This window comes from Syngnathus scovelli, chromosome 19, assembly GCF_024217435.2.
Source record: "Syngnathus scovelli strain Florida chromosome 19, RoL_Ssco_1.2, whole genome shotgun sequence".
Classification (NCBI taxonomy): Eukaryota; Metazoa; Chordata; class Actinopteri; order Syngnathiformes; family Syngnathidae; genus Syngnathus; species Syngnathus scovelli.
Genome location: NC_090865.1, coordinates 1,707,705 through 1,733,724, shown reverse-complemented (window position 1 = coordinate 1,733,724; position 26,020 = coordinate 1,707,705). Strand labels below are relative to the sequence as shown.

General features: G+C 39.6%; 2 protein-coding genes and 1 long non-coding RNA gene across 3 annotated transcripts in view; 1 reads left to right on the top strand and 2 right to left on the bottom strand.

The window, feature by feature from the left end:
• LOC125986598 (zymogen granule membrane protein 16) overlaps positions 1–26,020 on the bottom strand; it is a 62,340-nt gene that overhangs the window by 10,200 nt on the left and 26,120 nt on the right. The gene's annotated exons all lie outside the window — the stretch shown is intronic.
• On the bottom strand, positions 1,108–23,568 carry angpt1 (angiopoietin 1). Its single transcript, XM_049750317.2, has 9 exons — positions 22,756–23,568; positions 13,830–13,985; positions 13,622–13,743; positions 13,242–13,474; positions 9,625–9,740; positions 8,737–8,838; positions 7,043–7,209; positions 3,920–4,050; positions 1,108–2,592 (listed from the first exon to the last, which is right to left on the bottom strand). The coding sequence occupies exons 1-9, from the start codon at positions 23,116–23,118 to the stop codon at positions 2,429–2,431; spliced, it is 1,554 nt and encodes a 517-aa protein (XP_049606274.1). The 5' UTR covers positions 23,119–23,568; the 3' UTR covers positions 1,108–2,428.
• Positions 22,951–24,980, top strand: LOC125986600 (uncharacterized). Its single transcript, XR_007487721.1, has 3 exons — positions 22,951–23,088; positions 23,820–23,905; positions 23,978–24,980. It is a non-coding gene; the product is annotated as an uncharacterized lncRNA (long non-coding RNA).

Here is a 26,020-nt window from a genome sequence, read left to right as displayed (position 1 = left end):
ACCGCTTAATGGCTTCGAGCACCGCCCGCCGCTTTTGTCAGCGCTGACGGTGGACACGTGTTATACGTGGAGCGTACCTTCAATTGTTTTGACGTTTTCGAACGATCGCTAATGAGAAAAAACAATCCAGGTCAATGGAGATTCTTACTTAAAAGTATTTAACAAATGTTGGCCCCGGTTGCCCGGGTGACTCATGTAAGTCGTTCCAAGTATATCTAACATTTAAACTGCTGACCGTGGCCCAAGTCAACATCTTTCCCCCGGCGAGGATGTTATATTTATCGAGAGACAAAGGTTCAACATTTAATGTTGACTGATTTGCTGACAATCTCTCCAAAGTGAATGTTTTGTTTGAAAACAATAACAGATTTTCACAAGGAAAACTATAAGAACGTTGTTTTATTAAGACGTTTATGGCAAGCTACTTTTCTGAGAAGAAAATCCAACACTGTCACTTGACATTTAATAATAAACATTTACAGAGATGCAATGAGGCACACATGGAGGGGAAAGTTTCAAATTAGTGTCATCTCCCGACACCAACAAAGGCCAAATGCTTGTACGGAGGCTCTTCACACTTCACTTCACCCGTATTGAACACATTCCGCCGTGGGTGTCGGGTCAATTCAGGTGCCGACGGCCTCATAGTAGGTTGCTGGCTGCTTTAATTTCTTCAACCTCTGATTAGGTCCTGGAATCTAAACTATGAAGAGGTACTACAGGTCCTGACAGTTTTTTTTTTTTTTTTGGCAAGCTGTCATTGACACTATCATGTACTTGAAACATTAAAACTCCATTACGTGTGGAACAAGGAAGTTAACTTTGCACCATCCGGTTTGCCTGGAGGGAAAAACAATTTCCTTATCATAACTTGATTTTGAAATATGCAGTAAAGTTCTTATCAGGTCAATTTAGCACAAATGCTAGCACAGTGATTTGTTCTATTATTGTGTCTGTAGTGTAAAAATAATAATAATAATGGAATGAAGTGCAAAGACAAATAATACTGCCAAGGATAGAGTCGGTAGACGGTATCGGCCGTCGTTGCGAGTATCGATACCTTAAAATAAGTGTGTGATTCCAATTGACGTCCAATCCAAGCAAGGATTATAATCTTAGTGCATCACATTTTATTTGGTAGCAACACAACACTGAGCACATGATACAAAAGATGTTTAAATAAATCAGTACATCTACAGTTTAATGAGGTAAAAGCAGAGTTTATCAGTGACACTTGTGACTAGTGTTTTTTTTTTCATTCTGTTAATCTGACATTAAAAAAAAAAAAAGCTTTCCTGAAAGCTGATTTATATACAAACACATTCAATGGATCCAAATGTTATTCCAACATGTCAGTGGTAGGTTTATATGTTCCAGATACATTAAATTTGTATTTCTACCTTCCATGAATCCTCCAACACATTCTGTTGTCGTAAGGTAAAAGTTATGAAAGTATGTGAATAATTTGCTGGAACATTGAATATACATGTCTCTTAGCCAACGCCAGCAGCATGAATGGAAAACAGAAACACTGATGAAGTGTCATGTTGATGTATCACAAAAAAAAAAATGCTTTATCTAAATTTGAGTTATGATGATACAGGAGAGATGGAATGACCATCATTTAAATTTGCAACCATGACAACCAGCTTAATATAAGCCCTTATATATTTTTTTAAAATGGTGAATGACATCCGTAATGTCCCAGAATCATTTCACATGGCTTGAATATGTAAATGCGCATTTTGTTCTTTCTATGCATGTGCAGATATAAAAGCAACATTTTCGACCACTCACTTCTCAAAATGGCTTTCCAACCACAATATAATCCCACAACACATCAAAAACATCATTCATAAAAATAAAGGTCACCTTCAAACTGAGCGTGCTTTTCATTCATCATGAAAAATATAGATTCATAATACAATATATTGTAATATACATTCACGTGATGGTGGATATTTGTATACAGTTGCCATACGAGATGAATACTTCAAAACACAATCAATTAAAGCATTTTATTCTGTGAGCGACATTTTAATACAAAAACAAATATGTGAGTTGTGTCCTCAGAGCATAAAAGTTCAGTTCTGTCCCGCAGTTTGTGAGTCCTCGCCGCTCTGTCCTTCATCCAATTCAAAACGTCTTCATTCTCACAAGGAAAAAAAAAAAAAATTCATTTTCTTAATGTGTGTTTTGAAAACCTGCACACGATCCCGTTGCGGGGAGAAGAAGCACACTTGATTTAGAGTGTCCTTAAATAAATTTGTGTGTCAATGTGATCAGGAGCATAAATCATGTCTCCTTCTGTTTTCTTCCCCCACGGCTATTTCATTGCGCAGGAAAAGGTTATGAAGCATGGCCGGTGAAATGAGATGAGGACAAATCTGGAAAGGTCCCATTGGCGTGTTGAATAGCCATTGAACGGCTAGGAAAATTCCAGCGGGCGGATCATCATGGCCGTGGCTCGTAGTGAATATCTGGGACCCTTAAAGTAGTGCCACTTGATACCGTTTACCTTCCCCACGTGCTGTCCTTGCACAAAGTACATGCCGTTAAGGTTGGATGGCCCGCAAGCATCGAACCACCAACCTAAGAAGAAAAACATGTCAGCTGTGATAGCAAGGGAGAAAAAAAAAATCACAAGCTGATCCAAATTCACTCTGTTTATACTGGATGAGAATTTGTGATGTCATTATCCCGAGGATCCAGATGTGTATGATTTTTGGCAATGGATTAGAATAAACAGAAATTTAACAACTTTCTTGAATAGCAACAAGCTGTTGTAAAAGATGCATTGTCAACGCGTTTTCGATTTTCCCGATTTTTGCCGATTTTGCATTCAACATATTACTGCCACCGGGGTTCATTATCAGGCCAGTACCTGTTGCTGAACTCTTTCGATACCTCACTCTATTTAAAGCACAAGTATGTGTGCACCAACAATCACTGCCAGGTTATGGTGTGGGAAAATCAGATTCCACTTTCAAGGTGACACGATTCAAAATCCCTTTTTCCCATCAAGAGAAATTCACTTCGAAGAATCCAATACACTCAACAATGCGTACATGAAAGTTTTTTTTTTTAAATACATGCCAACAATGCAACTTTCGTATTTTCTATCAGCGGCTGGTGAAGTGATCCGGTCAGATATAGAACATATGCAAGGCATGGCATGTGTCACGCACTCCCTTGTGTGTCAGATTTTGGCCTGTGACATTTCACAAGGCTTGTCAGCCATCACTGGGAATGCGCCGCCCTTGTTGCTCGTACTAATCACAACGATGCCAAGTACACGGCTTCATCGTGAGCAACGTGAGCGCACACACGTGCACGGCAATAAAAGTGCGGGATAACTAGCTGACAAAACTGTATATAATTTCATAGAGCGTTCTTTTACTTGCCAATATCCATGTCATGTTTCGTGAGAAATTAATGAAAATGTCCGGAAACAAGAGACAGTAAAATTTTATATGGGACCATGAGCTCATTTCTCAAAGGAGTACACGGTGTAACAAATGTGTGCAAGCTAAAACATTACTTCAAGGGCGTTTGGAGTAAGTCAGATAAATGTGCTGCTAACTTTATCATTATTGCTGAGTAAGATAAAATTCTCGGGTGTTCTCCACTCAGCGTATTTTATTCGAATATATTCATATTGACATGTAGCAAAAATGACGGGAAACCTTTTGGAAATGCTTGATTAGCTGCTAGAAAGTAGCTAAGGGTCATTAGGTTCCCCTTTCAACGTGTCATTTTCAATCCCGTTGACGTTTTTGTGCGGTTTTATTTTCCAACTTGTGGCTTAAGAGGTGTTTTTATATTACGGTATAAACGGCAACATTATATATATTACAGAACTAATACGGTGTGGATGACCACAGAAGATGAAAATGTTGACGTGTGGAAGTGAACTCACCGCCCGTGAACATAAGGGCGCACTTGCATATGCAGTTGTCATTGTCCACGTCCTTGGTGCTGAAGTCTGCTCCGTGGATCACCAGACTGCTCTGTCTGCCTGCCGTCCCGCTGTGGCTTTTCAGGAACAGCCTGAAAGGCATCAGGAAGGAGGCCGGACGAAAAACACATCGGGGTGAAGAGGAGTGTGAGTGACGGAAGGGCAATAAAGACACAACATGTAGCAGGAGATGTCTCCTGAGAGATATTTTGTTGTTGGGAAGGAGCTTATATAGAACACCTGGAACAACATTCGGGAGATTGACTGGATATAAAATGACAACTCAAAGGGCACTAGAAGCAGATGTTAAATTGAAGACAAAAAAAAAAAATCGTTTCATCGTGTGTTAATCGGAGCTGATCCAATCGTTGCTACTGGAATCAGCATGGAAATGTTTAGCAGAAAAACATCTGAATCCATTTGAACATTTCGACATCTTATTAAAAAGCTGTGAACCTTTCGACCTCTGATTATTAATCTGTTCAATTTTATGATGATGATCGTTTCAGTAGGTTAAATACCTCAGGGACGGGTAAACCCCCTTTAACAAAGTCATTCATTAAAAAAAAAAAAGACACCTTTATTTATACAGCTGTGTAAAAGATTGATGTGTAGAAGGAGGAGCAGAAAAAACATTCGGAAATAGGATGAAGGATGGAGACCTTATATCCAAAGTTGTTCGCTCATTGGAGGAAACCTGTAATGTGGTGCAGACCAAATAATCAGGAACAATGTTTTGTTCCTGGCCAGAAATCCATGAAAATCTCATGCAAATATTATGCAAGTCTCCAAAAATTGCAGGAAACAAAATTAGGTTGTCGTAGACAACATAGCAACTCACTTACGAGTAGAACGTCCCGTAAGTTCTAATTCCAAGTAACAAAACATGTTGTGTCAAGGATAAGGTCTGCTACTACTCTGATAAAGACCAGACTTTCACTTTTAACTCTTAAGTCTCCATTTTACAAAGCCGCCGTGATCTCTGCGTCTTTCACAAATTGCCGAGGCACATCATCGAGAGGGATTTTCGACGTGACAGGCGGCTTTAGATAGTCTGTGTTTAGTGGAGGTCCGGCATATTTAGGAGACCATCTCATTTCCAAAAGTGTCAACAAAGCATTTTTGCCGCTATCAAATCTATACAAAAGAAAATAACTGCAACATGGTGTGAGGCGGCATCAGATGTCTGCGAATTGTTTGTCTGACACCATTTCCAAGCGAAACTAGGTCACGGTGATTGATTTCTCGCTGGATTATAAAAACACGTTCATCAAAGTCTCGCGAAAAGAAATTTGGGCAAAAAAACAAAATCCCTTGTTTGATATCCTTTCCAATTGATATTAGAGACAAGCTATTCACTTTCAAATTTCTAATTACCAATGAAGAGACGACTGGAGGTCTAAGAACATTTTGGAGTTTTCTTCAAACACACGAGAGAAATGTCTTGGATTAGATTCCTATTATACCTGAATCCTGATTATTTTAAATAAATCAATAAATAGCATTTATGAACACAACTTTGTCTTGGCAGGTAATACCAAGAATATTTTCTTGGCTCGGTTATTGTTGGACTGCTCATATTTCTCTCCGTCTACATTTGTCCGTACCTCACTTATCAATCGATATCAATCATCTGACTCTTGTTGTAACTATTCATACCTGAACGGTACCAAAAATAATCTTGAACTCAAAATAAAGCAGACCGTGTTACTCACTTGCATCGCTTTCAATAAATAGCAAAAAGCACGCTAGTGAGTTATGACATTTAAACACAGCGAGGTCCCCGAACGCGGAATGTGGCAGGACCTTCTAGTTGCTGTTGGCCCATGTTTTAGAAAAGCAATGAGCAAATGTTCTACAAAAAGTCTTTCTTAGGAACAAACATATTTGAAGTCCAAAGTCGTTCCATTTTATCACAGAATACGGTTAAAATTAAGAAAAAAAAAATAAGGGTCATAATCATTTATGTCCCCAAGAGCCGCAAGACGAACCGCTGTCCTCAAAATCCATTTCTCCAGATTAACGATGGCAAGAAAGCAAATAGCTCCACGCTATTGGGAGACTCCAAGCAATATTTCTCTCAAACGAGTCGAGGTCAAGGTCTTTATATGTCACGGAATCTCGATGATTTTCCAATTTTCACAACAAAAGGGACTTGTTTGCTGACAGGAACCAGCAATACTGTGAAAACCCGAGAAGTGAAGATATCAGGACGTTTCATTGGGGTTGAACGATTTCTTGGAACGTTTTAGACATTTTACAGCAATTTTCCCTTTTGGAGAATTCCAAGCATCTGCTGCAGCTTGCGGGTGTGTTATTATTAACCCTCTTAAGAATAAACAGAAACCATCAAATATGTCCATCAAAGGACATTTACACAAACAACAAAGTGATCTATTTTAGTTGGATTGAAACCGTATTGAAAATGGTTCTCTCCAAAGGATTACATAACAGGATCAACACGATTGAATTGATTGGAAACGTTTCTGTCCTTAGAAAGATTTTTATCTCACTTCATCCATCAATTAAAGTGTTTCCATGTTTTGATTCCTACATCATGTTTGATTCTTATCCTTCAAAAGCAAAGAACCAACAAACTTGAAGGTTGTTTGGAAAATGCAGGGTCACCATGGATACTTGAATATATATGTTTTTAATTTCACATTTAGATTTTAAAATACATAAAAATACAAAAGATGAACCTTTTAATTTTCAGTCTGCGTGTGTTCACATCTGGATCTGGTTTGAACCTACCTATTTGAAACAAGATTGGGTCATGTGACTGACAGGTGTGTGCTTGCCTAGGTGTTTCCAATCCCATTAATCAACCAGTCAATAAATAGCACGCACCGTCCACATTTCAGGTTTTGCCTTTTAAAACCAGGTCCATGTCCAGAAAGTGTGTTTGTTAAATATTGTCAATCAAATAGAAAAATCAAAACCTTTGCACAAATTCCTGTTTGCTGGAGACTTCATGAAAAACATCTACACAAGCTAACATAGCTGCAAAAATAAACAAGCAGGCTAGAGTGGCATAATCTAAAAATCAGTGCATTGCACAAAAATGAGTCTTGTGAGCATTACCTGTAGTTCTGCTTCTCGCTGCCAATTTGAAAGCAATCATATAGTGAGAAGGCTTGGTGTCCGTCCCAGTCTGTCAGTTCAACGCGGAGAACGTACTGCCTTTGGCTCGTCAGCAGGTAAACATATTCGTTCCCCAACCAATGTTCTGCCGACGTGCTTCCAAAACCCTGAAATCAAAGCAGGCCAAGTCTTGTTGGTACTGGAAAATATATTCGGTAACCTTACACTGAAAGAAAAGAAATGCTATTTTAATACGCTACTGCAAAGTTCTTTAGACAGCTGTGGATTAGCAACAAGTGGAACAACAGCACGGCTTTGATAAAAGTGACTCAATTGGGGGAAGAAGTGGGGTCATCATGGTAATGGTGGAGGCAAAGTCTGTGTTTGTGCTTAGCCTGTGTGGTGATGAGGAATGGGAAGGAGGGAAAGTAAATATGGCGCATTCTTGGGGGCTTAGACATGTCCTGCAGAGTGGGTGGAAGAGCAAGTTAGTAGGCCCCCTTTTTATAGCCTCTTCTTCTTTCTATACAACATTTTTCACTCCTGAGTGAATATCAAGTCGGGCTCCTGTTGTGAAACAGAATCCATGCCGATATCGGTCTGAGGAAAAAACGTTTTTGCATTGTTGCTATTTAAATGCATGAAGCAAGAAGACCATCCTTCACCTTGCTTTCCACAATGTCAAACAAAAGTTCAGGGTAGCCCTCGTGGAACGTAATACGCACTTTGTGCACCTGTTTGGCGCTGGAAGAGTTCCAAGACTATTCTCAAAGGAGTTTAGTCTTTTCGGTTGGACATGTTTCCAATCCCCAAATTTTATTTTTTAAAGGTAACAATAAAAAGAAAGTCCTTTCTTCAATTCCGGAGTGCGCCTAATTTACGGGAAGCCCACAGAAGCCATTTTATTTTCACTCCTAAAAAATCACCGGCTATAACTTTTCTCAATCCCAGATGTTAATAGCATTATCTAACCAAATATTTCCTTTTTTTTCTTTTTTTTTTTTTTTTAACAACAGTCTGTGTAATACGATCTGGCATGGTATTCCTCTCGCTCGTACCATCTCAAAATGTCACTGAGCTCCTTTTCATACTGACAAGTAAATTATACATCAGTCCAAAAGGACTGAAGGGGAAATTAAACTAGAGACAGAAAGCAGATTATAGAGCAAAGTATAAACATATAGTCCATCTGATAATAAACTCTCCGCTATTGAAGGGGGCATATAGGGGTGACTTATACAGCAAAGTCACCATTTTGACCGCCAGTAATAATAACTGCAAATCAACATTTGACCGTAGACTGAAAATGTTAACGCTGCCATTCTAAATGCGCGTCGATACTTTTGCGATGACAAACACATGCAAAATGTGCTGCAACACATCGGGGAAAGAAAAAAAAAATCTGTTGTTGTCATATTTACACACAATAATTTCCTGTTTGAAAAGGAGAAGGATAACATCTTGGCGGGTCTAAGACACCCTAGACAATGTTTCTAATACAAAAAAAAAAGTTGAGGAGGAATAACATCTGGCTGAAGTGTTCCAAATGGAACCTTTTCAACACATTTGTGTGCCAAAAAGCTCATTAAAAGTATTGTTGCCACAGGATGTTGTGCTCATAACATCACATTGTTTGTTTTATGTGCAAAAAAGGACCACCGATAATATCCCCTTTGTGTCGATGAAGATCTCACCATTTTGTATTCCTTCCACGTTCTTTGAAAATCCACACTGCCGTCTTCTCTATGTTGGATGACGGTCCATCCGCCGCCAGCTGTTTCCATGTTGCAATACACCTATAAATCAAAAAAAACAATAGACTTTGACAGTGCAACCTTGATAGCACCCAGAGGGCTGCCATTTTTTTTTTTTTTTATTATTCATCACAAGTAATACTATATAACTGGAACGTGATGAATTGAATATTTGCCGCGATTCTCAGCGGCATTCCGAAACAATGAAAGGTCATGTTTGGGAACTGGCTGTATCTACGTCCCACTCCAAACTAATCAGCGTCTCCTTATCCTCTCGAGGTGTTCCTCATCACAGGGTCCAGATCAAAGTGGAGGTCCTGGGATGGACACATACCAGGAGACACCTGGGTGTAATATGGCCCTTAACCTTGGACCTCGGTGTGCGTAAGCTGATAATGCCGAGCTGTGAGTCTATCTGCGGGGTTGCACGTTGTTTTGAGTTTGAGGAACCCATGTGGGGTAAGGGAAGGTCTCAGCCCACACAGCTGAACATACATGAACGCTGGCTGAGTCTAATTAAGGAAGTACCCCCGACACAATTATTTCCAGGAGACGCATCCATCTCAAACGCAAACAGATGATTCCAGAGGTGGCCCGGAGAATGACGGATATCATCCACTCGCACCTACTTGAAACCTCTCCATTTATCAAATTATCACCTTCATCAATCAGTTGGTGGTGAAGGTTAAGAACATATCATCACGGGCATAACCTCAAAGCTGCCGAGAGTGTTCACAGCTTGGACTCATCCTGGTAGATGTCCCACGGTGGCTCGCGCGAAGAATAGAAGTAGTTGACTTTGGGATTTTTGGAAATACTCGATCTTACCCTTTTGTTCTCTTGTAAGTTGATTTGGATGTTGTAGACGCCGTTCTTATGAAAGCCAGCCTGGTAAAGGTCAGCGCAATCACGGAACTTCTTTTCTTCATCCAGGACTTTTGGGACTGCGGGTATATAAATTAAAACATCAGGGCAGAAATCAAAACAGAAAAGTGAGCTGAAAAGTCTTATTTGGATTTGAGTAACCGTTTATATCACTTGTGAATAAATGCACAGCATATGATGAATTTCGATTTAAATGCAAAAAAATTGTTTTAAACCATTCCTGACTTTTGTTGCTAGTGAGATTTATGGAATTATTGTTGGAAGAAAAGAGTGGAATTATATTAAAAAAAAATAGCCTACCTATATGGTTGGTGCCCCGCCGATTTTTCCACATAAAAGCACTACTTTTTCCTATAAATGCTCGAAAGTATATTTTTCCTATTACAACTCTTAATTTTACTAGTCCCTTATATTTCTATATAAAGTTCAGCATGAGTAACCTTCACCCGCGATCGGAGAATCAGAAGGCAGACAGCAAAGTCTCTTTGCGAGTATCCCGTAACTTCGAGATAAAATCTGAGGTCAACTAGCTTATTAGCAGAAGAACCCGAGTTCACCGTCCAGATTCGCCTCTTTCTCTCCGAGTGGGCTTCAAACTTTTGACAGAGCAGCTGCATCCATTTCCATCTGTAGATAATTATGGCTGCACTATTTTGAAACTAAGCATGAGGCTATGGACAAAATACTACAAGCTATAAATTTCAAGTTCCTGTTATAACAAGTGGTTTATATTTACTTTCCAAGCCCTTGTTATACTGATGGAAATTCCTTTCCATTTTCTTTTTTAAAATCTTCTTTCTTCTCCCTCCCACACGTCAGTTTTCACCTCATTGTTTTGATTCTTATAATTGACGAGTCAAAGAAGATGTCATTGGAAAGTGATATGAGTCAACGATCTTTTGCTTTTACTTTGATCCGCCTTTTGGAAGCAAGTCGTTTATTTGGGTCCACTACACTATTTGGCCATTTTGACAAAGTATTGGGTGTCGGTGACACGACTCTCCTGCTGTGACAGGTCGACATTGCACCCCAGACTCTAATACAACAAAGGATAGCTCTGTCAGGCGGTAATTTACCCCGAGAGGGATGACAGCGGGGTACTTTGAAGGAGCATGGGAGGTTAATTTGACTGGATTTTTTTTTGCCCTAAAAATGACAATTAAAGCTACCCCCATTTCCCAAAGTCAAAGAAAAGCGCCGTGGGATTAAAAGTGCCGCCGCAAGATTGGTTCCCTTGTACCGCTTGCTGCCCAGATCTCCAAATATTATTTATGTCCCAATATTTGTGTGCGGTAAAATATTTAGTGATTCAGTGGGGACTCATATTCAGCAGGGGGTTCATGTGAAAAGACCAATAGGCCTTGGGTGTTTGCATAAATCAGTACTCGTTCCAAATGAGCCCAAATCCTGGAAGTGAAGAGAGTGAAAATTGGAACTAAATGGACTGCTATAGACATCAGTGCTCCCATGTGACTGCAATCAGTCTTTAAGTCCAGCTAAGTTTGATTCACTACATGAGCCAATGAATTTTTTTTTCCACATATTTGTTTGAAGGATGCACAGCACGATAAAATTATGTCAGTACTATTTCACGATATTCTGTACACTCCCACACAGACTTTTTTTTTTTTATTCGCATTCAAAGTTAGAATAAATACATTTTCAGATGGCTAAAAATTTGGTTTGGGACTTGTTGTAAAGACGAATAAAAATAAATATATATAAATATTGTTATAAAAATATTGAAAGCAATATCAAATTATATATTTAATTAATATTATGTCGGAACATGACGTAAGGTTCATTATACGATTTTAAATTGCACACAATGCAATTTTAAATAAATAAATCACCTCCATTCCCTCTGCGTAAGAAGCTAAGATAACAGAAAACTGTAAAACAAATTCTTATTTCGTAGCCAGCAACTTTAAAAGAGTGTTCTAAAGCTGTGCTCAATTACTTTTAATGGCAGTCTGCGGCTCATTGCACCCTAATGAGCTTTGGGTAATGAATACAATTTCCACAAATTGCTTCATCTAGCCACATCAAAAATATCTCTTTGCACTGCAATATTGGGAAACACACATGGAAAAGTTGTACTTTTTGGACAAAAGTCTGTGTTGTGAAAAATGAAATGACTAGCAGACATGAGTCAGCATATTATTAGGAAAATAAGCCCAAATTGCTTTTGATTTCTCCAGCAATTTGGTGTCAATATACAGCAGTTAATACAAACTGCTGACCACAGTTTATAAACTGTGATTGCAAACATAATCCCTACACTTGTTCTGACCACTAAAAAAAGGAGTTAACATTTTTTTTTTTTTTGAATGTGTTGTGAAAACAAAGGCTAGTGTGTCGAATGATCAGCGAGATCCATCCACTCGCGCGTCACCTCATTCATCCCTCAGGAACTATTACAGTTTGACTTATTCAGGCCGGGGTTAGGAAAGGGGTGACCTTTGACCCGCACACCCGCCTCAACCCTGAAACGCTAGTGGATAGAAGAACCCACCGCATGGCAGAAGTGTTCGATAAGGAGCTAGAATAAAAATATAAAAAAAAGTATAAAATACAACAAATAATAATAAAAAAATATATAAATACAAATGATCAAATATGGAAGAATACGGGAAATCTCATTCAACTTGACAGTTCCAGTAAAGCAATTTTTATATGTGCTGTAGTTGGATCTACATTAAGAGGCTGTGATAATACATATTCAGCAGGAAAGCCAAGACGGTCTCCAAGGATTCTGGCAATTAAATGTTGCATAAACAAATCCAGACTAAACGGATAGATTACAAGTAGGTCAGTCCACCCCTGACCTTATATTGCATGCTCCATTAAAAATATGCAAGCAGGCCATGTTCATTAATCATGTTCGGCAGCATATCATTTTGATTTTAGGGCTGGTGAAGCGTTTCCTTGAGAAGACCACAAAAGTTGCAACTCGTAAAATCATGCATGCGTGTTGTATAATCTGTCGTTTAAAATTCCGTGTCAATATTATTTGATCAAAATAAAAACTGGTCAAGTTTGGCTTCACGGAACATTTGTGAGTTTATATTATCACATGTGAGTCAGGCTCAAGAGGAATCAAATGATACTTTGTCTTTCTAAATGGCATTGTGTTTGACATTCCGATCAATAATTACACGCAGCTGTTTTATAAATACACTGGAAATCAATTGTTATATTACGACGCTTTTTGAAAGCCACTAAGCCTCTTTGACAGAAGCAGCCAGGTTCGAACAAGAAACACATTGCCGGTGCTATGCTGCTTTCATTGCTTGAGATTTTTATTGTCACTCTATCCCTCTGTTTCCTACAAGATTTACCGAATGGTGTCATCAGAATTTCAGGAGGTTTGGAAAATCTGGAGCATCTGCCCAGAGAAATAAAATACTTCAGAACAAGGTCAAGGAACATTGGTTCAGGATTTTCTTTGCAGTGTGGTCTGATGAGGACTGATTGACATTATTTTTGGAGAAGAGCAGGGGTCACCAAAATGGTGCCTACATTTTTGAAAATAATATCAGGGCAACTATGTCCCCTACCTCCATCTTTGGAGCAAAGATTGAGCAGATTGTGGACGGTGTCCATCATCTCCTGTTGCTGTCTTTGGAGGGCAGTGCTGTTTCCCGTGGCCCGGTTCAGCTGGGCTTCCAGCTCTATGATAACCCCGCTTTGCCTCCCAACAAGAACCTGGAGACTTCCTTTCTCCTGCTTTAGTGTCTCCAGTTCTTCATGGTGTCTCGTCTCCATGTCCATCATCTTCTGCTCCAGCAGACTGTGTGAAAAGATGAAATAAAAACATAAATAAATTAAAAAAAATATATATATATTTTTTTAAGAAATAAGTACATATAGAAATTAAAAACATATTTTTTTTTAGCTGGATTTGTTAGTTTGAACTGTAGTGTTTGTTGTTGTTTACCTGTTCTTGTCATGGAGTTTGTTGATCTCATTTGTCTGGATCATTAACTGCTTCTCTAACTTGTTAGTGGAAAGAGAATTTTCCAGCAACTGGATCTCAAGTCTGGACGTTTGATTCAAAACCTGAGATAAAGACACGCAGAGAAACGGTTTTGTCGTTTTGCAAAGACGGAAAAAAATAAATAAAAGTATTAACAACAGAAAATTACCTGTGTCTCAACATCAGTCAGTTTCCGTGTTTGCTCTGCAGTTTGAGAAAGAATGTTGGTGCCCATTTCCAACATGGCTGCTGTGTGGTTGTGAACGGCGCTTTGCTGCAGTTGAGCCATCTCTGTTTTCATGCTTTCTTTGATATAATTCTCAATCTGTCATAAAAAGAGAGAATAAAACATCATACTTCTTACCATCAACTTGCTAATGATTTTATTTTTTAATACCAAGGAGGTCCCAAAATAAATTGACACTTTTATTGGATTACACATGATATGTAGACACAATATAATAAACTGTACCATCTGGTGGATATGTTTAGGAATATATTTTGTTTTATAGAATCACCTGGGATAAGTTCCATACCCTACTCAATAAAATAAACGGTTATAATGGATGGATTGTTGTAATAGGAATAAAAAGATGTGTTTTCCAACTAAAACATGCAGTTGTGTTCGCTTGTCGGAGTCACTTGGCAGAAATGAAAAACTTAAACAGTTTTTTTTTTTACAGTCGTGGGACACTTTCCGACTTGTTTATTTTACACGATTAGCAAATAGTCTACTGTAGTCTGGTCTGAAAAATAGACTGAAACTAATTTGGAATTATAAGATTACATGGCATTCTAAAAAATCATATAGCTTTACTTTGTTTAAAAATGATTTCAGTACATCGTGAAACGTAAAACCACTGAACTCCGCGGACAGTGTCGGTTGTTTTAAACTCTCTTGTCAAAACTAAAAACTGGAGCTTTGTCCATCTGTTGAACATCACGTGTGACAATCCAAGTCACCTTGAGAGAAGGTAGTGAAAGCACAGATGGCTGACGGAAATTTGAGCACTTATGATTTGTCTTTGGGGAAATGTGACAAGCTGCTGACTGAACATACTTGCACCGGCAATAAACGCCAAGAAAGAAAATCGTCTAAAAACACCCAGTCCTCGAAATATGCCAATTTGAAGTGACCACACTCAAAGCCTATATTCAGTTGTTAGCATTAGCGGCAGAACGCACATTAAATGTGGCATCATTGCGGTTATTTTAGGGTCATTTGATGAAGTGAAATTGGATTACGCCAGACGGTAAAATGCGGTTTCCAAGATCCCTAAGTACAAGCTATTACGGCAACCGTGTGTTTTATTGCATCTTACACGGACTCGCTTTAAGTCGAACATATGTCCACATTCCCTTCTGTGGTTGAAGGTTGCAAGAGTGGAATTCAAATAAAACACCATAGAAATACATTTCAATAACAACGTCGACTTCCAAGAGACATTCCACGAGGTGTATTTAAGTCTGCGTATGTTTCTTTCCACCAACGTCTAATATTTTTGGATCATACAAGTTACATATGACTTTAGCGATGACGCAATTTGACCTGCACTTACCAGACTGATCGCATTAGCAGTCTAAATGTTTCATGTCAATACAACTTCATCCATATATTCTAGTCAGACATTTTACAACTGGCTAGGAACTCCAGCCAGCCGTGTTCTGTTATCCCTGACATAAATAACAATGCGTGTCACATAAAAGCATAAATCAAGATCCAAATCGCTATAGGACAAGTGTTTAAGTGACCGTACTCTAATGCGTGCACAGTTTGAAGAGCAGCATACGCACAAAATGGACGTACGCTGTACATTATCACGGCACAACTGCTAAATTGCTTTCACTTGGGAGCCAAGAACAGGATTATCCGGCAAGATACGACTCCCTGCCATCGTTGTTACAGATTACTGTGAATGTTTACCACTTGTCTGACGTTTGGCTTTTAGAGCAACATCCTTTTCAAAGGGGGGATCTTGAGCTTTTTCGAAACAGCAGGAGTGGTGGTGCTGAGAGGCAACGGTGAGGAGTTGGAAAATGTAGAAAACAAACTACTGGGGATCTGTTACGTCTCTGCTGGTGTGTTTGGAATGATGATGGGGTAACCTGTCTTCTGGGATGTATCTCAAGAAACCATTCTGAATCTTTTAAATGGACATGGGAGGACACTCCACCACCTAGACTCAAATCATGTATTAAAAAAAAAAGAAACGTGCAGTGCTGTTTTGCGGAATTGTCAAAAATGATTAATCACAATTAATCGTAACTGTTAGCAACCATTAAACTGTGCTGCCAGATTTGATTTGAATGAATCACTGTTCTGGTGTGTTTCTCTAAAAGTGATGAGTGCACGGGAGGGAATATGCTTGGACCCCACCCAGATTAGATAACCGTCTTTTGGGTATTTTCCAATTTTTCTCAGAATTTTTTCCCCACCTTTCAACCTGAACGGAAACTACGATGAATCTGAAAGTATAAGAAAATGTTTTGCGGATCCCCTGAGATATACTTGCCCTCCCGTGACCCCCCGAAGAAAAAAAATACTAGCTCCGCCAGTGACTGAGTGACATCAGGGCTTCAAGAGGAATGCAAGCCGCAGTTCAGCGAGAGTATGCGAAGAGATATATGAAATTTGCTTTGTGTCCGTCGTCACCACGTAACATCTGGTGGAGTGGTACACTTAATATTAGGACTCCATTTTGATTAGACAGGCCGAATAATAAAGTAAGTTGGTCATCATTTCAGCAGTCTCATAAATGTTTTTAAATAAATTTTAGAGTTTATGGTTGCACTCACCTCCTTATCTGACTTAGTCTACTGCTTCTGTCTATTAAGATTACAGGTTTACAAGTTAGAATTCCTGACCCAACCAATTAGGAAATTCCTCTCTTGTTGACATTCCAGCTTCATCTTTTTTCCCATTCTGGAAATTCCCTACCTTACTTCGGAAAGGGAAAGATTAATGAAAAGCGTATCACCTCCCACACCTCCCGTGACTTTCAATTTTCCAGTGTTTGTTGAAGCTGATTTCGAATAATGTCAATATTGCCGTTATACCGATGATACGCTATTCGGCCCGTGATACCAATCAAGTCGGCAATCTTTATTTAGCAATTTTTTTTGACACCCCCTTGATGATCTTGGTAAATAACAGCGCCACTCCTTCAGCCGTGTATTAGAAGGATATAGTCCAATTTTTGTCCCTGCCTTTGTAAGCTGCCTTACATGGTGTTTGTTTTTAAAGCCACTTTTAAAGCTCTCCGTCTTAAATGCTGTCAAGATTAGGTGAGTAACAACTTAGTCTGAACTCACAGTTAACTTGCTTGACCTTTTTGCCCCAGTGGCCAAAGGCCAGTCGTTGACTCGACCGAGTTTTTGGGCTTCTCGTATAATGTCAAAAAAAAGAAGCAACGTAAATATAAAAGTAACAAGGGTTTTATATGAACATATTTGTAGCTTCAATTTGATAGCATAAACCTCGAAATGGGCGTTGTAGGTAGTCGGAGAAAAAACATGCAGAGAGCCAGGTGGTCTTGATCACGTCTTATCTCTTCTGAGACCAAAAGGGCATCCGGGAAAACAAAACCTCAACTGTTAAAACCCACTATAATGATAGTTCATTTCTATACACGGTCATCAAATAATAAATATGAATTCAAACAAACATATATATTCTCCACAAGTCTATTTTCCCATATTATCCGGTTACAGTCCAGCTCGCCATATTCATACGAGAAAGGACAAGCATGGGACATGGGAATAAATTTAAAACCAAACAACAACAAACTTTGACCAATTTTTTTCATCTAGAAATGGTAATGGTGAGCGGGGTAGCTTAAGAAAGATTTAAATGTGTGACGCCATCAGAGAATCTTTCCTATGGGACACATTGAGTCAGGAATGCGCCTGATTATGGCTTTCGTGTCATTTGCTCCAGACAATGACAGACATTAAAGCTACGTTCTCCAGATGCTGCGCTTATTTTCATTATTTTGAACACTCTCACCTGAGCAGAAAATAAAATCCAAAAAATGAATGGACATTTAATCCTACTATGTCCCGATTGTTTAATTTTCATCCCAAGCATGATGTCTAAGATTTATCGACCCATCTTTGCAGTTTTGTACAATCACAAAAAACTCCGAATTGAGTTGTAACTTAAGCCCATGTTTTCTCACTTGCCTCTCTGTATAATATATCTCTCTTATAACGTCTACTTTAGTGAGCTCACCAGACTTATAGGTTATCACACAGAGGCCAGACTGTTTCTCACAAGCCATTTTCAAATCAGTCTGTCTTGGCTTAAAGGGTAAACTATTTTTTTTTTTAAAACTGTGTGATCATGTATGACAAAATTACCTCTAAGTGACGCGCAACTAAAGACTAAACAGACAATGGAAAGACGAGTTGCGGTAGCCTGACTAACACGGCCACATGGAAGTGCTTTAGTGTGACCTGGGGTTTAACTATGAAGAGGATAATAGATGCCGCTGTTAACCATAATGTGCACTTCATGCATGGCCACTATTGTGTTACTGTCCAGCCAGCTTCCATTTGAAACACTTGCAGCTGTCGGACCTTCAACGGTGATTGATGCAAATGCACTCCGTGTTCACGTTGGTGGCTCGCTTAGCGGAGGTCCCTAAAATGTATATAAAATTTAAAAAAAAAAGCCGAGGAGGTCGGTCAGCTCTGTTGACACAACACTCAATGAATAATAAACACACCTACTTAATTAACATGTGTCTTCACTTAGATCATAGGTGTCAAACATAAGGCTCGGGGGCCAGATACGGCCCACCACATCACTTTATATGGCCCGCAATACTAAAATTACAAAATGTCTTCACTATAAAAATAGAGAAATCAAATCTATAATAGGCAAAATGTATAGTTAAATGTTGGAGAAATTGTCACAGCCTCTTTAAAGTTTGCTACATCCATAACACTACACTAAGAAGATCATCCTTTTTGATGATGAACAGGCCATCACTTAAGCTAAAGATTAATTCATCCAAACATGGACTTGCATCTGTCAAACAGTCCTCCTCATCCACATATGCTGAAACGGACGGGAGTGTGACATGGGATCATCAACGCACACACACGCGGTACGATTTACACAAGGATTACGTGCTGCTGTCTGGCTTGAGCTGCAGACATGTCATGTTAAATAAACATCAAGAAACCATTTGTGTTGCAGGTGTGGAAAACCAGAGCAGGGGCAACGCTCACCTCATTTGATCACTGACGGATTTATGAGGGAATTTCTGTAAACTATCTGACAGGGAGAGAAAAACACTTATTCATCTTTTGGCTACTGTAAAAAAAAAAAAATAGCACTGGAATTGTGTGATTCTCTTTTTCAATAGTTTAATTTTCAAACCTATTTTCTGTTTGACATTGATAGCTGGCCGTCTATCACATTTCATCATTGTTGGGGCAGCTGAAGAGCAAAAAAGGAAACAACCGTATCTTAGTGTTGCTTTAAGAAACCCAAGCAAGATTGCAACCGAAACTGAGCGATCCACCCCATTAGTCATTTCTGGTCCACACTGTGGGGGAGCCAGACAGTTTATCTTCTCCCCAATATCACGCACTCACTCCATATCTCCCTCTGTCTCGCTTTGTATCTTTACAAAGAGTCATGCCATCAACTTCACACAAGCTTCCAAATTTACCACCTCTATCAACCATCTGATTGCGATTCTTTGGTGTAAAAACAACTCTTAATCTACCCGTATGAACTCGAAAAGAAGGCAAAATGTTTTTTTCCTAGGGAGCCTCTGGAAAGAGGTTCAGTGTTGACAGACAAAGACATTTACTCCGAGCACATGTGTCGAGGAGAGTTAAAGAGACGCTGCGGGGAGGGTTCGGGCTCAGAAGCACTATGTGGGGAGGCGTGAGGAATTTTCTCCCTACTTCACTCCAAATGACAATTTTTGGATGCGAGGGAATCGAACAAATGTGCTTACCGTAAATGTAAAAAATAGTAGGAAAGTAATCAAGAGCAATGAATAAAAACACACTGGGGGGGTCATAAATCAGCCACAAATCACCTTCCTTGCCAGATGCAGCAATAAAAGGCACAATTTCTCAATATTATTCTTTGAGTATCAAAAAATGGACGGATATCTCATCGTTGAGTTCAAATGCCGGGTGGCATCCGCGTTACGAAGATCCAAAAGCAATAACGATGCAAAAAATGAATAATATTATATAGAATAATATTGTCTATTGTTAAAAGAGGCTATTGTTGTCATTTTTGGACTTTTCAAAAAATCAAACAGTAAAATATAGTATTGAAAATCAAGAAGATTTTACATTAGGGCAATTTGAGAAATATTTGACCTGACAGACTGAAAATCGGAAGTTTTGTAGTTCCTAAGGGTAAATATGAAGAGCAAAGTGTCACCTTCAACATTTCAACTGGATGCCAAGCTCCAAGCCATGTTTTCAGAAGCCATATAAATCAGAGAACTGTACAAGGCTGTTGTTAAAACAAAATAAAGCACCCCCGAGAGAGTATCTTTGTATATTGACGCATAGAAAGCAAACGCTGTGCTTTCTTTACAGCTGCAAAATGTAAACCGTGTCGTCAAGCCAAGCGGCCATCCGGATGATTTACTGACCAATGCCGACACGTACTGGAAAGTTAAAAACCTTTATTTGCAATTTTTCTGTCACGTCGCATGGATTTTTTTGTATGCATCGCGTGCTTCTGTAATTTCCACTGTGTCCTGTCAATGACTTGTTTGTCGGGTCAGGAAGGAAGAGCTTTTTATTCCTCGGAGAATGTCCTTGTCTATCGGAATAATCCAATTGTTATTTTTGGCCTACGACTTTACTGAAAATAAACTACAGCAGAGGAAGTTGTCCCTAAACTGGAAAGGTTATTTCTTGGTTCTGTACTGCTTGGCCCTCTGATAACCTTCAATAAAAAATAAATAAATAAATAATAATAATAATAATAATAATAATAATACATATTTAAAAAATTAAATAATATTAGAATAATAAAAATGATTCATCCTTTCTTGTATGATCCCTCACGAAAATTTTAAATCAGTGTTTATCCAGCGCATCATGCTGGATGAGAGGCAGAATGATGAGAATTTCACAGGGATAAGACGTTGCCCCTCCCCGTCCCCCGTCCCCCGTTCCCCTTTCCCTCCCCTCTCTTTGTGCAACAGCTTAGTTTGGCACGGACTGTCCTTCGCAACAAATCCCGGTCTGTGCTACTTTTGACTGAGAAGATCTATTACTTAAACTCCCGAGGGCTGAGACAAAGTTTGGCTTGTTAATTGGCCACCCTTGCCAAACTTTCATTATCGTTGAAATATTAGAAGTGTAGTATCTGTGATTTTTTTTAAAAAGCAAGCGGAGTGCTCACTTAACCTTTTTTTTTAAAAAAATCATTTCTAAAGACATTTAAAGCAATAATTTAACCAGTCAAATAAGTCAACGTAATGACAATGTGATCAGATCATATTTTCTGGAATTAAAAAATAAACTACGGATTTTAAATACCGCCCATTTTCATCACAATATTTATTTAGATATTTACTATTTACTCTTAAAAGTGCGAAACAGCTTGTTTCCTGTCGCCGATTCCGTCTGAGAGATCAGAGCCCGGCTTGTCTGAGATTCTTCCCCGGTGGGCAGGCTGGGGAAGTAATCCTTAGACAAACACACGGCACCTTTTGACTGGTCAGGAATGTTATCAGGGTCCCCTGCATTGAAGTTAAAATGCTTCCTCGACAGCTTCATCTTTGTCCACCTCTTTCATCTGGCCTGCATGTATTGTATTCGAAAGTGTCAATTGACAAATGCCCAACTGTCATACTAATCTACTCAGGGAAGACTTATGACTATATTAGCAGTGGTAGCGAGCATCCTCATATGCTTCCATTTTTTTTTTTATCCTCTAATGAGGTCTCATTAGTCAATCTGTCATTCACCCAACGCCGCCTGGCTGTTTTCTTAGTATCACTTAGACTATCTTGGAATCGTGGGGTCCACCACACTAAAGATAAATCTGGTGTTATTTCACCCCTGGCCTTTCGTGACACGCTTTTGAATGAACACATATAAAAAAAAAATATATGAAAAATTGATATTTCCTCCACTGTGTGGAGTGAAAAGAATATTCAAAAGAAAATGGAAAGCAGGCACTCTGCCGTGTAGCTGCGACAACATTGCGGTTGCTAGAAAATAAACCCAAGGTGATGAATTTGGCGCTTCCTTTGTCATCTATCAAATCCAGGAGGACTTATCGGTGCGCACATTATAGACTCACGTCATGTCCATTTGCAAGTCAATTATTTCATTGATCTTATTAAATGCCAATTTTCATTTTTTTAGTCTAATCTCGTTTTTATACCCATATTTGTCTTGAATAGATAAAGGAAACATTTACATACTCTGTCTTCTCCAACTCTGGTGTCTCTTGGGGCTCTCACTGACTTCCTGCCATTAAAGAGACAAGCCACTAGAGAACATGGGGGGGGGGTGACTGACGTATAACTACTTTGGCTCTCTGGCTGACTCAGTGTAACGGGCTGGATTCATCATTCACTTGTTGACAAAACAAAAACAAAGATGTCGGATGTAGGACTCGTTGCCATAGAGAAGTCGAAAGATCTGAATTTTTAAAAGAGCCCTTTCCGCAAAACCAGCGACAGTAAAATATTTAAGGGTCATTACGGAGGATTATACAACTCAATTGCTTGAACTGACCCTATTACTGGAATTGTAAGCCGATTGCGCAATAGGTCCTCCCCGTTGACTTTTCACACTAAAACTGACCCCGCAGCACAAAACACTCTTAGAAACTTTAGGGAAACAGCAAACACTGCTCAGTGGCGTCTCGTTCCACGAACCCAAACAATAAATTGGGCAAAGCCACAAACAGACGTTCTGCAGAGACCACACACCCCACGGGAACACAAGCATCTCAACAAACACTCTCCAGCAAAGCCACTTCAAACAAAATCCATCAAGGCTAGTTAAAGCTGCAACGCGTTTTTCACTGCTCTTCTATTTTAGTCAAGCCGTGATGCAAGATTTTCTCCCTAACTTGAACACCTCCTCACCTTCTGTAGCCACTGGGTGTAATTCTCCATAATGTGTTCAAGCTGCTGGATCTTCTGTTTTGGAAAGTCTGGCTCAGGTGGCGGCGAGTCTCTCTGGAGGGAATTGGCGTTATACTGCGGGCTTCCGCTTTTGGCCTCCCTGCAGGAGGAACCGTCCCCGGCTGCCCCTCCTTCAGGTAATATGAAGGTGTAAGTGCACTGGCCATGCTGGATTTTATGGAACCGTCTGCTGCCGCTTCCTCCTCCGCCGCCGCCGCCGGTGCTGTCGGACCCTCGCCTTTGCTCGCCTCCTCCTCCGCTCACAATCACGACAATCGCCGCCAAAGACAGCAGGTGAGATACAAAAGTGTGGCACAGCATCATATCAGGAGCCCTTGATCTTCTTTGGTCTGCTTGTCTGAACCTTTTCTTTGGATGTGCATCAAGAGGCTGTGAAGAACATTGTTGGTCTCAGATGTATGCAGTCCATCTTTACATTGGAGCGCCACCATTGAAAGCCACTGTCGTCCTTGAGATAGCTCCTTCAAGTTTCCGTGCAGGCCCCAAACGTTCTGCACGGCTCGTGCAGGGTGACAACTTGATTATCTTCTTCCACGTAAGCCGAAGTCAGCAAAAAAAAGTGTGCATCGGTCAATCAACACTTTTAAAATAGATGCTGGATCATTTGGGATGGTGCCGGTAGACCTTCCACCCCCCACTGTGCTTTCTCCCTTTTGCTCTCTGGCTTAACAACTGCAGGGAGTGAGAGATACTCTCACTGAAGAACAGTTCCAAGCTTCCAGCACACTCTGAGCCTGCCCCTTGTAGAGCCTGCGGAGGAATGTGCGTGTGTGCATGGACAAGTTTGTGTGTATTGTGTGTGTGTGTGTGCCTGGCAATAACGGACCCCAGCACAGAGGATGTGCTTAGCCTGTGAGAGTCGGCTTACAAGCGCTCGGACTGGTGGCTAATGTGGCTAATGAGTTTGGCTCTAGCAGAAATTATTCATACGTTTAACAATAAAACTTTACTTGCTTGGATCTGTTTCTTCACCTCACCAAATGTTCCTCTTTCCACAATTTTAGTTCCTCCGTGTGGGAGCCGAGGCTCGGTGTGAACAAATGCATGAGGCCGACCCAAGATAACAAAACCCCCGGAATACCCGAACTGTGTAAGACACAAAGCATGTGCAAATATGTCTCCCAGTGCTTGTCTTTACTTGATGTACTCTGCTGGTGTTCAGAAATCCAGGCCCCAATAACATCATAAGGGAAGCCGAGTCTTTCGGACATAATTGAAACCAAACAGGCAACTGTGAACATCGGAATTCATTCATATTTGATTGGATCGTCTGTTACATCCATCAGAAGACAGCTCATGATGAAACATCTTTGTTCCCGAAAGAATTCTCTCAAAACGCATCTGGCTGACTTGTTTTCTAGATTTAAACGGTTCAGGCTTTTATGACCTCATTTGACTTTCTTCCACTGAATTGTGACTCATTAAACTTTCTTGCACAGTCACCGTCTCGGCTTTATACTGCCAGTGGTTTACTTTTCAATCACCGTTGGCCATGCATGATAATTTGACGCTAACCAGTAATTGGATGACCCAGTATTATTTAGATGTGGCTATGGCTACACAATGCTGCAATGTTTACATTGCACACCAGGAACGTGCTGTAGACCTCTCCTTAATAATTTATTTTTATCCGAAAATCAGAACAAATACAACCACTGTTTATTCAGTTCGATCTTTTCCTGAAGAGAGTCAGCAAATGAAAACATTCTTTTCATCAGCACTTTCCTTTGGCTCAGTACTCCAAAAAGTTCCATCTGAGAGTATTATTGTATTTTCAGACAATAAAGCACATTCACGATTATTTTTTCTTTAAAAAATATTTTTAGCTGTGATTAGATCTGCTTTAACAGATTACTCGAAGAAGTCGTTGTGACCCGTGCCAATTAGAATAATGATGTCATAACGCTGAGGAGCCATTAGATGGCTGCTATTCCTCATTAACCTGCTCGTACTCTCAAATCTGAGCTCGCCACAAACCTGGTCTATATCTGATGTCAAAGCAACCGTGCCCAATCCCTAATTCCTCCCATGTGACCTCTCGGCCCTCACAAACCAATGCTATTTTGAATATATAAAGTCATTTGAGACTTATATCAAATTGCTCTGTCTGTTGCACTTGATTCTTTTCACGCTAAATAAATATTTATTGTGATGCCGGGAAGTCACACAGCTACGAGTTAAATTTGTGTTTTACAAGTTCTATTCCCCATTTATTAGTACAGTAAAATGGTTGTGAAAGTTCAAGTTGACGTTTTGTATATTGTCGCTAACCACGTGCTACGACCGCATCTGTTGTTGCTTTGTCCACTTTCAAAGAGGCTAATCACGTACGGCCGCACAAACTTTAAATGTCGGAGCCGTTCCCAAAAACAATATTGTCCCAATCATATTTGACCATTAAGACGTCACTTGAGCCCTGTTTGCAATTTTCAATCATAAACTTGAGTGTGTGAACACAAGTACAAACAAAATATGACCTTTGTTGCCGCAAAACTGCCGGAAAGGTCAGTTGGGGATTTGGCGGGAGCGCCGCTTCTCGTTTGGCTTTAAACAAACACACGGCAACGTCGATATACAAAAACACATTAGATTCGGAGCTGTAATCATACTTTGGAGTTTTCGTGCCATTTTTACAACTCTGCCAACTTGTTCTCCCAAAAATTAAACCTCTTTTTGGCAACCAAGGTATGTCATGAAAATTTGTATATTGATTTTATTGCAAAAATAAGCTTCATCTTATTTTAGGTTAATATAAATGGAGCATGACAGAGTATTGGAAAAATAAAAACAAGTCATTTCATGCACCGACTTAAATAAATATACGGGGTTGACATGCTTTTACCATTTAGGGTGGCTTTCGTTTGTTTGCACAGTAGTGAGGTCCTGATAATGCTGCACGGACTTTCTAACTGTTGCGCAAGACGCAAAATGATATTCTAAATCTGACAGTAAAATATGTTTTGGATTTATTGTGAGGGAACTTTATGATTATACACGCTGGTTGTTACACAATACGACTTTTTTTTTTTTTATTAAACCACAAAGTTACGCTAATAACAGCAAAAAAGTTATTTCTGGTGTGTGGTGAAAAGAATAGAGTGTAATGAAAAATGCTCTGGGTGTTTTTTTTCTGTCATGATTGATGCTTTTTTTAAAATATCAGTCGTTTTGTTGTTGTTTTGTGCACTCTTGACTCGTTGTAATT

Bases quoted from the DNA above. Each gene is read 5' to 3' on its own strand.
- angpt1 (XM_049750317.2), bottom strand. From the start codon at position 23,118: ATGATGCTGTGCCACACTTTTGTATCTCACCTGCTGTCTTTGGCGGCG. The intron at 13,744-13,829 runs GTAATTTTCTGT...TCTTTATCTCAG, and splicing joins TGACTGATGTTGAGACACAG to GTTTTGAATCAAACGTCCAG. The intron at 13,475-13,621 runs GTAAACAACAAC...CTTTTCACACAG, and splicing joins AAACTCCATGACAAGAACAG to TCTGCTGGAGCAGAAGATGA.